The sequence below is a fragment of the Tamandua tetradactyla genome, chromosome 7 (genome assembly GCF_023851605.1).
Source record: "Tamandua tetradactyla isolate mTamTet1 chromosome 7, mTamTet1.pri, whole genome shotgun sequence".
In the NCBI taxonomy this organism is placed as follows: domain Eukaryota; kingdom Metazoa; phylum Chordata; class Mammalia; order Pilosa; family Myrmecophagidae; genus Tamandua; species Tamandua tetradactyla.
In genome coordinates, this window is record NC_135333.1 from 35,109,307 (window position 1) to 35,122,300 (window position 12,994).

Here is a 12,994-nt window from a genome sequence, read left to right on the forward strand (position 1 = left end):
TGGATCTACACTACACAGTGAACCCTAAGTTAAACCATGGGCTTTAATTAATAGTACAATTATAAAACTGTGTTATCATCAATTGTAACAAATGTTCCACACCAATGCAAAGTGTTGGTGATGGGGTGGTATATGGGTATACTTGTTTTATGCATGGTTGTTCTGTAAACCTACAAATTCTCTAATAAAAAAAAAAAGGGCTTTGGACAGTAATGTGAATCCACAAAAATAAATACAGAAAAAATATATGGATAAAAAAATAAATAAATAATAGGTGGGATAAGGAGTAAAATAAATTGGGTAGCTGAAAATATTAGTGGTCAATGAGAGGGAGGGGTAAGGGGTATGGTGTGTATGATTTTTTTCTTTTTTCTTTTTCTGGAGTGACACAAGTGTTCTAAAAAATGATCATGGTAATGAATACACAACTATGTGATGATATTGTGTGCCACTGATTGTCCACCATGTATGGAATGTATGTATGTGAAGATTTGTCAATACAAACATTTAAAAAAATAACTTAAAAAAAGATTCTAGTAATCAAGTTAGGAACAGGCAAACACTACAATCTGTACAATACGTAACAAAACTTTTGAACAATATGCAGAATCTGTTCATCAATTATTACACGACTTACAACATTTTAGGAATATACTCAGCAGACTTCCAACCCCATACAGAAAGGTACCGGGAAAGCCAGGAACGTGTAGTGATCACTGCAAGGGAGACTGTCTGGAAGCGAGACCCACAGCCTCAACACAGGTCCAGGGACTCGAGTCCTTTTACTTTCTTCCTGATCTATTTTTGCCTTGATGACCTATTCACGTGGAACTATTTCTGCCTTTGAAATTTCAAAGGGCCAATGAGCTTGGTGCACCCTTAGGGCCAGACAAGCCCCATCACCAGGCCTTTACACTAACAAATCTAGGTGGCCAGGTAGACTTGATTATCGTGCTCACCCATCCAACAGGGGCTCTGGTGCTTTGGCCAGTTGAACTCTCTTGTCCCACCAGAGTCACCAAAGTGTTGCCTGTTTGAATTCCCCTGCCCAATGTGCATAAGAGCCAATTTATGACAATAGGATTTCAAAGAGGGAAAGAGCTTTCTCGTGGAGAGCTATGTAAGGAAACAGAAGACAAAGGTTAAAAAGCCTCAGATCTGTTTCCCCACACTGAAAGACTTTGTTTATAGTATTCCTGTAAAAGGCATGATTATGATAATGAGTGCAGTGGTCTGAGGTGACTAGAATCTGGGGGGTAATTTGATCGAGCATACGCAGATCGGTTGCATGCTTAGTCTTGGGGTGCACATACAGGAAATGATGGCCTTGATGTTACCACTCAATTGTAATTCAGATGCCTTGATCTTTGATAATGATTGTATAACCATATAACCCTTATTTTGTGATTGCAAAAACCTCATGATTGGCCCCGACTGTACCCTCTTATCCTAAATTACAACTTCAGAGTCTTATGACAACCTCCTAAGGTTTATTAATGAAGAAACTTGAATCAGCCCAGAACTAACCCACCCCAATTTCTAAACTATCTTACTAAACAAAGCTAGCGTGTAAGCAGTCTACACATACTCAGTAATTAGATCATCTCTAACTTCATCATTTTGGCCATTATACTCATTATCCTAAAATCTGCCCATCTTTTGATACTATATCAGAATTACTGCAGTTTGGGGAAACAGTTTAGGCCAACAGGCCATCTGTTCTCCTTGCCTTGCCTAGCAGTAAACTCTCCTTCTGAAACCCAGTGTCATAGATTGGTTGCCATGCACAGTTGATCCATATCATTGACATGGTGGTGTGCATGGTTTTTGTATGATAATGAGGCATAGGTCACCTATAGGTTAAGGTTCTGTATTAATGCACAGCATGTCTAGAAGCCCAATTCTGACAAACTGGTTTTATCAAGAAGAACCAGAACTTAAGTAAGCTGACTCACGTTTCCTCATTAATAAACATGAAGGGCTGTTAGTAGGAGCATCAGCCCACAAGTTACAAAAACAGGATAAGGGGATAGGCACAAATTCACATGGTCATCTATTCCTTGGTAATTACAAGGGAAGGCACCTGGGTTACAGTTTAGTCTTCAAGAAGGTCCTTACATAAGAAAGTTAGTAGACATAAACAGTTTTTGGTTACTTTTTCAGAGTACTCTTGCTGGGACCCGCCAGAGCCGGCCTTGGCAGGCGTGGACACGGGCATTATTTTAAAGGTCTTCAACAGGGTCCGAGGAGCAAGCGCGTGGTTCCGGCGGGTGGTTGTGAAACGCCTATTGCTCTTGGACAATTCACCACTCCTGTCAAGAACTCCGAACCCGCCTCTGTATGGAGTTTAGAAGGAACCTAACTTGGATGATCTCCAGACTCCCCGGCTCTTCGTGTTATAGGGGCCACGTTTGGTTCTCCTCGCAGTTCCAGGCCACTAAGGCGCGGGGGATGGGGTGGGGGTGGGGCAGCGGCAGCTGGGAAGATGACGTAATGCTCACGGCCCGCTCTAGGGCTGCTGGCAGGCAGGGGTGGAGGGTGGTGAGTTAACCCTTCAATTCCCGGCTGCCGGCGGGAGGCCCTTGCGTAGCGGACTCAACGGGAAAAGGAGCGGCTGCTTTAAACCCGGGAAAGGAGGTTGGGCTGAAGACCCACAGGCTTCTCTTTGACTGGGATGGGCGGTGCGAAGGGCGCGGCTGCGCTATGCAAATCAGAGCTGCTGATCGGTGACGCACCGTCACCCCACGCGCCGCTTTGCGTGCCGATTGGTCGCGACGAACCTGGTCCCATTGACAACAAACAAGGGGGTGCGCCCTAGAGGCGGAGCCGCAGAGGGCGGGGGTTGGGCCGGGGGAATCCCGCCCCGCCCCTCCCGCGCGTCGCCTGGGCGCAACGCAAACATGGCGGCGACTGGCACGGGCCGGTGAGGCGGTGCCGGGCGGGGGCTGTGGAGTGTCATGGGCGGTGGCGGCGGCACCGCCCCCGCGTCTCCCTGAGCGGGACGACTCGGGGACCTCTTGCGTCCAGCCGGGCAATGGACGAGAGCGGCGAGCTGGGCGTTCTGGAGACTATGGAGACCCTCACAGAGCTGGGCGACGAGCTGACCCTGGGGGACATCGACGGTGAGCGATGGGTGGGTGGGAGTACGAGGGCGGGGAGGCGCGCGGGGAGGAAGGGGTTACGCGGCGCGCGCGGGTGCGCGTGCGCCCACCCCCGGCAACCCCGGCTCACGCGGGAACTGCCCCGCGCGCGGCTTAGTCGGCGGTCCCCAAACCCTTCCGGACGCTGCGGCGCGGAGCCCCGGCCGGCCGCTTCGCTTTGCTGCGGGAGGCCGCGGGGGCTGGGCGAGGGGCGGGGGCCGGGGCGTCGCGGAGTCCCCCGGGGAGCGGTCTGAGGAGAGCGGGCGGTGGCCGCCGCCTCCCTGGTGCGCCCACTCAAACGCTTCTCAAGGTCCGGCTCTTCCACCGCCGCCTGTTCGCGTCGCACCTGTTACTCCTTGCCGGGCCGCGGAGGCGACTTTGGGATTCCGGGACCCTGCCCCCACCTCCGTGGCCCCCACCTCTGGTCCTCCAGGGTCCGACCGGCCGCCTAGCACTCCGGGAAACTTTGGGCAGCGGCCGGGGAAGCAAGTAGTTGATGAAGTGAGCAGTAGCGGCGGAGAGTGGACGCTTCTCCCCGGGAAGCAGACCCGGGCGCTCCTGCTGTCGCGCTGCAAAGGGAGCTGAGCAGGAGGAGTTTGAGTTGTGGCCCCTCGGGTACAGGCTGGGGGAGCGGGTGGCCTTTGTTATGCCGGCTTAACAGCGGAGTGGAAGAGCTGGTAGGAGCCCAGGGGACCATTCTTGGAATGCGCACATCCTGTGGTCCTGTGAACCACCAAGGTTTGCCTGAGATCAGCTGATTATAGTACCAGAGCCCGGGTCTGCCCGCATCTGGGCAGCGCTGATGAATTCCGCTTCCACCCGCCTGTAAGGGATGAGAAGTCCAAGCATGGATTGGTAATTATAACAATAACTTTCAACAGTTGCACCCTTCCAATGTTTTAGGCCCTGAATACTTTATTATTACTTAGTTTATTCCTCACAACAATCCTCTGAAATGGGTTTCCTTATTCTCCATTTTACAGGAGACTGAGTCCAGGAAATGTTGACTTGTCTTAAGTCACTCACCTTAAAGAATCCAGAATCCATTGAGTTAGGCAGTAACTCACAGGTCCGTTGTGCTCCTCGGCTTATAGAGTGCTGAAGTCCAGCCCTGTGAGGCAGCTATGATGGTTATATTCCCATGTGCAGAAGAAGAAGCAAACTGTAGAAGATTTCTTTTCTGGAGGGAAGAGATAACATGTAGCAATTAACGAAAAAGATACACTTCCCATTTTGCTTCTGTAACATTCCCCCCCCCCCCCCCCCCCCCCCGTGGCCTATCCTTGCCTATGGTTTTTGGTCATCTAGGCAGTAAGAACCTTAATTAAAGCCCCATGACTAACCACAGACTCTCCCTCTGAAGTGCTCCTAAATAAAGAGATGTGTTAGCAAATGGGGGAGGGGAATTCTTGGGAGCATAAGGCAGCTAACATGTTTTGAGCACTCATAAGCCTCACTGCAACCCTCTTAGACAGAGACTACCATCATATACCATCATTCTTCTCTCAAAGATCCTGGAACTGAGGCCTAGGGCCATTCATTTACTTGTCCAAGGTTACATAGCTAATAAGAAGTGTGTCCAAAGTTGCCTACCAGCAAGCTCACAAAAAGGAATTCATATGTATTTTTTGCACTTACTCCATGACTGACTCCTATTTGTCTTAATTTGTATTGTATTAAGTTAATTACTGGTTAAGTTTTAACTGTATCCCCATATATTTCTCCCTGAAAACTACCACAGCAGTTCAGTGACTTCACGGGTCCCATACCAGGACTGGGAAGAATGGGTCCCTGTCTTCAAATGGTCAATAAGTAATCAAGTGCTTGCTGTGATTTCTGGGCTGTAGAGAACATGAAAAACAGTAAAGATAGACTGTTCTGGCCTCACGGAGCTTCAGAGCAGTAACAATAAAATTGCAGTGCTAAGTTTAGGACTGCTTACAGCTGTCAGCAAGGAGGGAGCTTAATGATGGATGGCTTACCTGCAAGGCTGCACCAAGGGGGTAATCTTTGACAGGCAGGAAAGGTTGGGAATGCTGAAGGTCAGTAGTCTGCAGATGCATGTGTCTCTCCATGCTTACTCACCCATACATTCCCCCTCCAGATCATCAGCTCCATGATGGCAGGAATCTTCATTTTGGTATCACAGTTGTATCCCACACACCTAAAACAGTACCTGGCACAGAGAAACTGACTGCGCACACTAAATATTGGCTGTATGCCTCAGTGAATCCAGCAGCCTCAGGCTGTACAGGACACAGTCCTTGGGGTTATATTTGATGGGGGCAGGGTGGGACTGGGATTGAGGTGTTACCAGTCCAGATGCTTCCAGGAGAGGGTCAGGTGAGGAAGAGGAGAGACCCTATGGGCTGGAGTACTTGTTTCCTTTGTGTGTGTGTGTGTGTGTGTGTCAGGTGGTGGGGGTGAGGGTGGGGGATGGGCAGAGGATACTTGCCACCTTAGAATTCCACCTCTGATCCACCTTCAGAGCCAAGCCTTCACTGAGGCCACATTAAATGCTTTCTTCCATGTTGGACCTACCTCCCAGGGATGCTGGTGGTACAACAGGCAGGAGTCCTGTGCTCAGCAATGCCTGCCCTGCTCTAGCCCTTTGGTACCCTTTGGAGATGTGGGCTGGGGGAGGCCACATCCATTCATTCACTCAGCACATCTCTTGAGTAGCTTCTGAGTACCAGCATAATATGTGGAGTGCTGAAGGTAGCTTTGAACAAAACAGACAAGGTTTCCTGACCTAGGGAGTTCAAATTCTCAAGAGAGAAAACACAAGCCAAACACAAAAAATAATTTCAGCAGAGTGCTGTGAACTAGACAGTGACTAGGGTCATGGAGAATATCAATGTTTTTCAATGTCTATTTTATGTGAAATCTCCAGATTTTAAAATATCAGCTCAGTTGGTTTAGAAACTTCTTACAGGCCCAGCAAAGTGCATGGGCTGGTTAATGTCCAGGACCTTGTTCTGGCTGCATAATGCTCTGTTGTTCCAGGCCCACAGATTTCCTGTGATAGCCTAGCTATAGCGCTTCCTTTTGTGGTAGATAACTAACAGGAGAAAAGGCCTCATGTCCTGTTTAAACCAAGTCTTGTGGAAGGGCAGAGAGGTGGGATTCTCTTCTGTTAGAATCAGAAAAGGCATAGTCATGGAGGTGGCCTTTTCACAGGGCCCAAAAGGTTGGGTGGCAGAACAGCAGGAACAAAATGTGAAACAGAAGGACCTAAGCTGTCTTAAAAAATAAATGACTGCTAAAGAGTTCTTGGAATGTACAGTATGTATAAGGGAACAGTAGAAGATAGGGTCTAAAAGAGGAGTTGTAGCCAAAAAGGTGAGTAGGGTATTCATACTAGATGCAGATATTTTGTGAAATGTAGGGAGGGAAGTACTGAATATTTATGAGCAGGGAGATGACACATTAACTTCGGGTTTAAGAAAATTCAACTGTGGTGATGGGCAAGGAAGATTGGAGGCATGAGAACTGCAGTCCTCCTGGTATAAGGTGATGCTACTATGAGGGTAACTGGGAATTTCAATAGGAAGTGGCCGTTGTGCAAGGCACTGCTGGGAAAGGGCATGGCCTCAGTGAAGACTTGGCCCTAAAGGCAGAGCAGAGGGGGAATTTTAGGATCCCATCAAGGCTTTGAGCCTAGGGCAGTGGGAGAGCTCAGGAGCCAACATGAAGAGCTGGTTTGGGGAGATGATGAAAACTTCTGTTTTAAAAGGACTGAAATTTGGTGTCCAGAGTCATCTAGTAGAAAATAAGAGGAGGGAGATACTCAGGAGAAGTCAAAACTGGAGCTAGAGATTGATGAATTGGGGATAGAGGCGAGAGAAGATATCAGGTCAGAGTGAAATGAAATGAACCAAGGAGAGGTGAAGAGGGCTTAGTGGGCAACAGAGACCGGGCTGCAGAAGACAGTGAGGCTGTGGAGGGAGTCAGGATTTGGCAGTTAGGAGGTCGACTTCTAACAAAGCAGTCAAGTGAGGGGGTCCAAAGGCAGATTAACTAGGAAGGATCAGAAGCAAATGAGTGGTGGGCAGATAGAAGCAGCCATTCTCTTTGGGCAAGGTTAAAGAAGTTTTTCAGTGAAATCTTACTGAAGATTTTCAGTTTTTCTTTCTTTATGGATTTGCCCATATGGACATTTCAGACAAATCTAATCATGCAATATGTGGCATTTTTTAAGTGACTTCTTTCACTTAGCATAATGTTTTTGAGGTTCATCCACATTGTAGCATAGTATTTCATTGTATAGATAGACCACATTTTGTTTAGTCATCAATTGATGGATATTTGGATTATTTCCACTTTTTGGTTGTTATGAATGAAGATGCTATGAATATTCATATACCAGTTTTTGTGTGAACATATGTTTTCATTTCTCTGGGGTAGATCCTGTACTTTGTATGTGTGTGTGCATTTTCTCAGAGTTTATAATACTCCTGTTTATCCACTTGCTTAGTATCTATGTTCCTGTAACTAATCAGTCTAACATCTTGTGACAGAAGCTCAGTGTGGTGGTTAGTTCCTTTTATCCCCCATTTTGGTGTCTCTCCTGGAGCCCTCCCTCATTTTGCCCCGTCTCATGGTTATCTAGATCTCATTCTGCTCATACCTGGGAACTACCCTTGACCATCATCCTGGGGGTTCCTCAACACCCCCCCCCTTAATGTTGAAGCCCCTGCCATTCATTTTTTACTCTCATTTTGATTAAGCACATGCTCCAGTGGCTTTCTGAGGAAGAGCACATTGTAGGTAAACTTGTTAAATATTTGCCTGCCAAAAAATGCCTTTATTCTAAGCTCACTCTAATTGGATAAGTTTGCTAAATTTGAAATTATAGATTTGATATTATTAGGTGTTACCTATTTGACTTACAGCTTCTAGTGATTGAGAAATCCGATGCCATTTTAATTCCTAGTCCTTTGTGTGCGACTTTTTTTCTCCTCTGGAAGCTTTTAGGATATTCTCTTTATCCTTGGTGTTCTAAATTCTGTGATGACCTACATGGGATTGGTGGGGTTGGGTATGGAACTTGATTGTCATTCATTCACTGTCCCACTTGTTGAGGGCACTGGGGGGTTGACTATGCCTGATACCTGTGTTCATCCATTCCTCCTGGTGTTAGCCCCACCCAGCACTCCAGTCTGCTGAGGAACTTTCTGTGGCATTGCCTTGGGCCTCTGCTGACTTCTGTTAAGAGTCACTTTCATCTTCAAAATTTTGTTGATATTTTGTATCTGCTGTCATTTTGTCATCTGCTCTCCTGTTTTCTTTGTCTTTAAAAATTTTGTCTTTTATTTTTAATGACGTTTTAGAAGAAAGCATAGGTAACCATGTGTGTTTAGTACCAGTTAGTATAACTGGAAATCCCCATACTATTAGCATTTTTCTCAATTCACTTTTTTTACTTAAATAAATTTAGCCTGTCCTAAACAGTAGTATCTGTGAAATCACCAATTTGACATTCTAGTTATATAACCTTCAAATATACATTAAAATGAATTAAAAAATATTTTTGTTCTTGCTAAAATCAGCTCGTGTGCCCCTGGTGACAATTGCACCACACTTTGGGAAACACTAGTTCATGCCCTGCTTGGGTACTTGCATTTTATCCTTCTCATATGGAAGGCTGAGAAGATTGAGGCTGTGAGATGCACAATCAAGGTTGTAAAGAAAATAGGAATGTCTTTAACTTACAGATAGGAAAGGAGCAGAGAGAGTGGAAGGACCTAAAGAAAAAGTTGTGTTAAAGAAGAGAATGTGAAGCAAGAGTGAGAAGTGGCCTAGATGGAGGCTTTCAAAGATGGAAATGATTTGGATCTGAAATCAGGGACTATAAAACTGGGTGTTAACAAGAGATTGTGTCAGAGGGATATTAGATAGCACAATTCCCCTTTTCTCTGCTTCAGCAACACTTGGCAACCTAGGGGTAGAAAAAGTAGATGGTCGGGGATTGACATGGGAGGTTACACCTGCCCAAGTGTACTGGGGTGGAGATTTTGGCTAGGAGAGAAACCCCAGAAGGTATTTATTTCTGTATCAGATGTCTTAGTGGAAAGATCCTGTCTTGTGAGTCTGACAAACTTTCTCAAACCTGTTTTCTTATCTGCCTAGTAAGAGTAAAAATGTTTAATCCCTTCTGTTGTGAAGATCTGACATAAAATATAGGACAGTACTTAGCATATGTAAGCATATGTTTTGATATGGTGGACACTGGCTTTGGTAGGTGTGAGGAGGTGGGGAACTGAGAGTAAACTGGCCAGGAGATGGGAAACTAACCATAAGTTCCTGACCAATAAGGGGGTGTCCCAGAGCAGGGACTGAGGTAAGGGGTAAAGGTCACACTTCCTCTTGAAATGGTCAGTCTCGCACTCTGACTGCAAGCTTCCTCAGCAGAGAACCCTGGCAGTGCATGGCCCTGAATAGGTACTCTGTGAGAGTCTGTGTGAGGAAGGAAGGAAAGCACTTCAAGTTCAGGTGTTCGGTGTGCCCCAACCTGGGTGTGAAATCTCTGGGAAGGTTCCATTGAGCCCTGGAGGCAGAGGTGAGGAGAAGTGGGTGTGAAATCTCTGGGAAGGTTCCAGTGAGCCCTGGAGGCAGAGGTGAGGAGAAGTGGAAGAGCCGGCTGGTCAGAAGGGCTTCCTATGGCTCTGGTGAGTCCCACTCTGGAAAATCTGCCCAGTGAGGTGAAGCACAAGTCTAATATTATCCCATGCATACTTGTTAAAGACATAAGCTTTGTTTTGACACTGTCACTGGTGTTTGAGTTGAAAGAGCTGTTGTCTCCCACAACGTATTTATTCCCCACCCATTTTTAAACTCCTCGTCCCACTTTCTGGGGTGCTTCAAACACCAAACCAGAGTCCTTTGGGTGTCTCTTTTCCTGTGTTTGGCCTCACCCTTGACAAACATTCTCCGAGGCCACAGTGCTCCTGAACCCTGCTGCCTCTCCCTGAACTGTTTCTTCTGAAGTTGTCATACTCAGCTCTGGCCTTGACATTTTAAAAAAGCATGTATTTTCTTCTCTGCCAGTTAGCACTTTTCACCAATTTCATCATTTAAAAAAATTCTTAAGCAAATTTATTTAAATAGAGCTTGCTGAAAACCAATTTGTTTATATCTTTCTTGGTTCTTGTCTGAACTTGATTAATGTGCTCACAAACTTTCATGTTTTCACTTACAGGCATGTTGAAATAGCTGAGGTGTCATTTGTAATTGCCGTGTAACCCAATGGAATCCATTTGAATAAGCAAACGCTTGGGAGTTCTTGTCTCTGTTGAACAATTGAGTCATTTGCAACTTTTCATTAACATAAGTACTGCTGTTCTGAACACTTTTAAACAAGTACTTCAGAGTTATTTTGTTGGTGTGTGTACCCCAAAGAGGAGTAGCCAAGTCAAGTGCTGTGTTATAGCACTTAGACACAGATGCTGCCCCCTCATGGTGCTTTCATCTCCAACTACAGATTACTGTAATGGTTGGCAATTACAACTTGGAAAATACTTTTATATTTTAAAAACATAATGCATTCATATGATTTAAAATAAGAAATATGAAAGGGTACTGTGAAGGTTTGCTCCCAACTCTGTCCACCATCAGCCTAGGGCCGACTACTCCAGCAAATTCAGGAAACTATCAAGATGGATTTTAATTTTTTCACCTTTTTATTTTTACACAAAAGGATAACATCCTAGGGGGTGCAAAGGTAGTTCAGTAGTAGAATTCTCGCCTGCCATGCGGAAGACCTCGGTTTCATTCCTAGTCTATGTACTTCCCAAAAAACAAACAAGCAAACGAAAAACAAACAAAATTTCAAAAAATGGTGCTGCAATAACTGGCTGCGCACATGGAAAAATAATGAAATGTGGCCCTACCATACAGCATACAAAAAAAAAAGGATAGCATCCTATAAACCCTATTTGGCACCTCACCTTCTTTTTTTTTTCTTCCACATCATGTATTTTCGAAATTGTTTCAGACTTTGTCACTGCTGCATGGCTTTTCATTGTATGGATGCATGGTAACTTATTCCTCCAGTCCCTTATTGCACATTTGAGGATATTTCCAGTCTTCAGCTGCAGTGAATAGCTTTGTAAAGTAATCATTTCACATATGCAGGATAAATCATGAGGAGTGGAATTACTGGGTCAAAGTGGGGATGGTAATGTCTACAGCAATAAAAATTAAGTGAGATAAAACATGTGAAAGGAAAGGGGCAGGAACTAACATTCCCTTCAGGCTGTGTGTGCATTTATAGTTGTGATAGATCCTACCATACTGTCCTCTACGGTAGATGTAAAATTTACACTCCCAGCAGCGTGGAAGGCCCGCTTGCTAACTGCCTCACCAGCAGAGTCCAGTTTAAAATCTTCAGTCTCCTTTATTCAGCCTGTCTCTTTGCCACATTTATGCCAATCTAGAGCTGGTCCCACCCCTGTCTCCTAGAACCCTCTGTCCTAGCCTCCTGACTCTTCATTCAACTTTTCTGGACTCAAGACCACTGGAGTGGAGGCAGGACGTGACCAACTCTCTGAGCAATCCCTGCCAGTGCCGCAGATGTCACCACGACCCCAGGGGCTGGCTTGTTTAGTCCTTCTGCTGCTTTTGCTTTCTTTGCGCCATCCTCCATCTGGTTTATTTGCCTGCTTACTTTTTTTTTCTTTAACCTTTTTTATTGTAACGTATAACATATATACAAAGCAAAGAAATAAAAAATCAATAGTTTTCAAAGCACTCCTCAACAAATGGCTACAGGACAGATCCCAGACATATTTTTTTTTCTAGTAACTCTAGAATATAGGAGGCTAGAGGGCTTAAATACTTTTTTATCATCGCAATCAACTTTTTTTTCCATTTTTTTTTTTGTGAACAATAACGTATATACAAAAAAGCTATAAATTTCAAAGCATAGCACTACAATTAGTTGTAGAACGTATTTCAAACTTTGACATGGGTTACAATTCCACAATGTTAGGTTTTTACTTCTAGCTGCTCTAAAATACTGGAGACTTTTTAAAAGAGATTTCAATTTAATGATTCAGCATTCGTATTCATTTCTTAAGTCCTATCTTCTATGTATAATTCCACCATCACCTTTGATCTTCCCATCCCTCTCTTTAGGGGTGTTTGGGCTATGGCAATTCTAAATTTTTCGTATTGGAACGGTCTGTCACTAATATGGGGTAGGTAGATGGAAGTATTTGATATTCTGGAGAGGCTGGGCTAGGTTTCAGGACTTATCTGAACCAGGGACCCATCTGGAGGTTGTAGGTTTCGGGAAAGTTACTCTAGTGTATGGAACCGTTGTGGAATCTTATAAATTGCCCTAGGTGTTCTTTAGGATTGGCTGGAATGGTCCTGGTTGGGGGTTGGCCGGTTATGATAGGTAGCAAGGGCTACCTGAAGCTTGCGTAAGAGCAACCTCCAGAGTAGCCTCTTGACTATTTGCACTCGCTCTGCCACTAATACTTTATTAATTACACTTCTTTTACTCCTTTTGGTGAGGATGGAATTGTTGATCCCACGGTGCCAGGTCTGGATTCATCCTTGGGATTCCTCTTCCACGTCGCCAGGGAGACTTTCACCCCTGGTTATCATGTCCCACATAGGGGAGAGGGCAATGATTTCACTTGCAGAGTTGGGCTTAGAGAAACTGAGGCCACATCTGAGCAACAAAAGAGGTCCTCCAGAAGGAACTCTTAGGTATGCCTATAGGTAGTCTAAGTTTCTCCGCTACTTACATAAGCTTCACAAGAGTAAATCTCATGATCTGGGGTATGGGGTATTGATTTGAGTGTCCCTAAAGTTTGACAGAGTATCAGGGCATTCCCTGATGG

The 12,994-nt window shown here is 45.2% G+C and overlaps 2 protein-coding genes and 2 long non-coding RNA genes across 5 annotated transcripts in view; 3 read left to right on the forward strand and 1 right to left on the reverse strand.

Moving 5' to 3' along the window:
* Positions 1-2,339, forward strand: part of CCDC134 (coiled-coil domain containing 134) — a 56,193-nt gene extending 53,854 nt beyond the window's left edge. Inside the window, exon 7 of the mRNA XM_077169015.1 lies at positions 2,164-2,339. Within this exon, the coding sequence (XP_077025130.1) occupies positions 2,164-2,226 (63 nt within the window). The 3' untranslated portion in view covers positions 2,227-2,339. The remainder of the gene's footprint in view (positions 1-2,163) is intronic.
* Positions 2,340-2,869: 530 nt separating this feature from the next.
* The window catches only part of SREBF2 (sterol regulatory element binding transcription factor 2), a 62,349-nt gene continuing 52,224 nt past the window's right edge, over positions 2,870-12,994 (forward strand). Inside the window, exon 1 of the mRNA XM_077169011.1 lies at positions 2,870-3,122. Within this exon, the coding sequence (XP_077025126.1) occupies positions 3,035-3,122 (88 nt within the window). The 5' untranslated portion in view covers positions 2,870-3,034. The remainder of the gene's footprint in view (positions 3,123-12,994) is intronic.
* Positions 3,382-8,232, reverse strand: LOC143691053 (uncharacterized). Of its 2 annotated transcripts, XR_013179321.1 has the most exons (6): positions 8,034-8,232; positions 5,682-5,862; positions 5,123-5,316; positions 4,910-4,981; positions 4,167-4,320; positions 3,382-3,963 (listed from the first exon to the last, which is right to left on the reverse strand). It is a non-coding gene; the product is annotated as an uncharacterized LOC143691053 (long non-coding RNA). The 2 variants fall into 2 exon arrangements; XR_013179320.1 differs by lacking the exon at positions 5,682-5,862 and having other exon boundaries at positions 8,034-8,207.
* The window catches only part of LOC143691054 (uncharacterized), a 30,202-nt gene continuing 20,593 nt past the window's right edge, over positions 3,386-12,994 (forward strand). The window contains exon 1 of the long non-coding RNA XR_013179322.1: positions 3,386-3,995. This is a non-coding gene — a long non-coding RNA (uncharacterized LOC143691054). The remainder of the gene's footprint in view (positions 3,996-12,994) is intronic.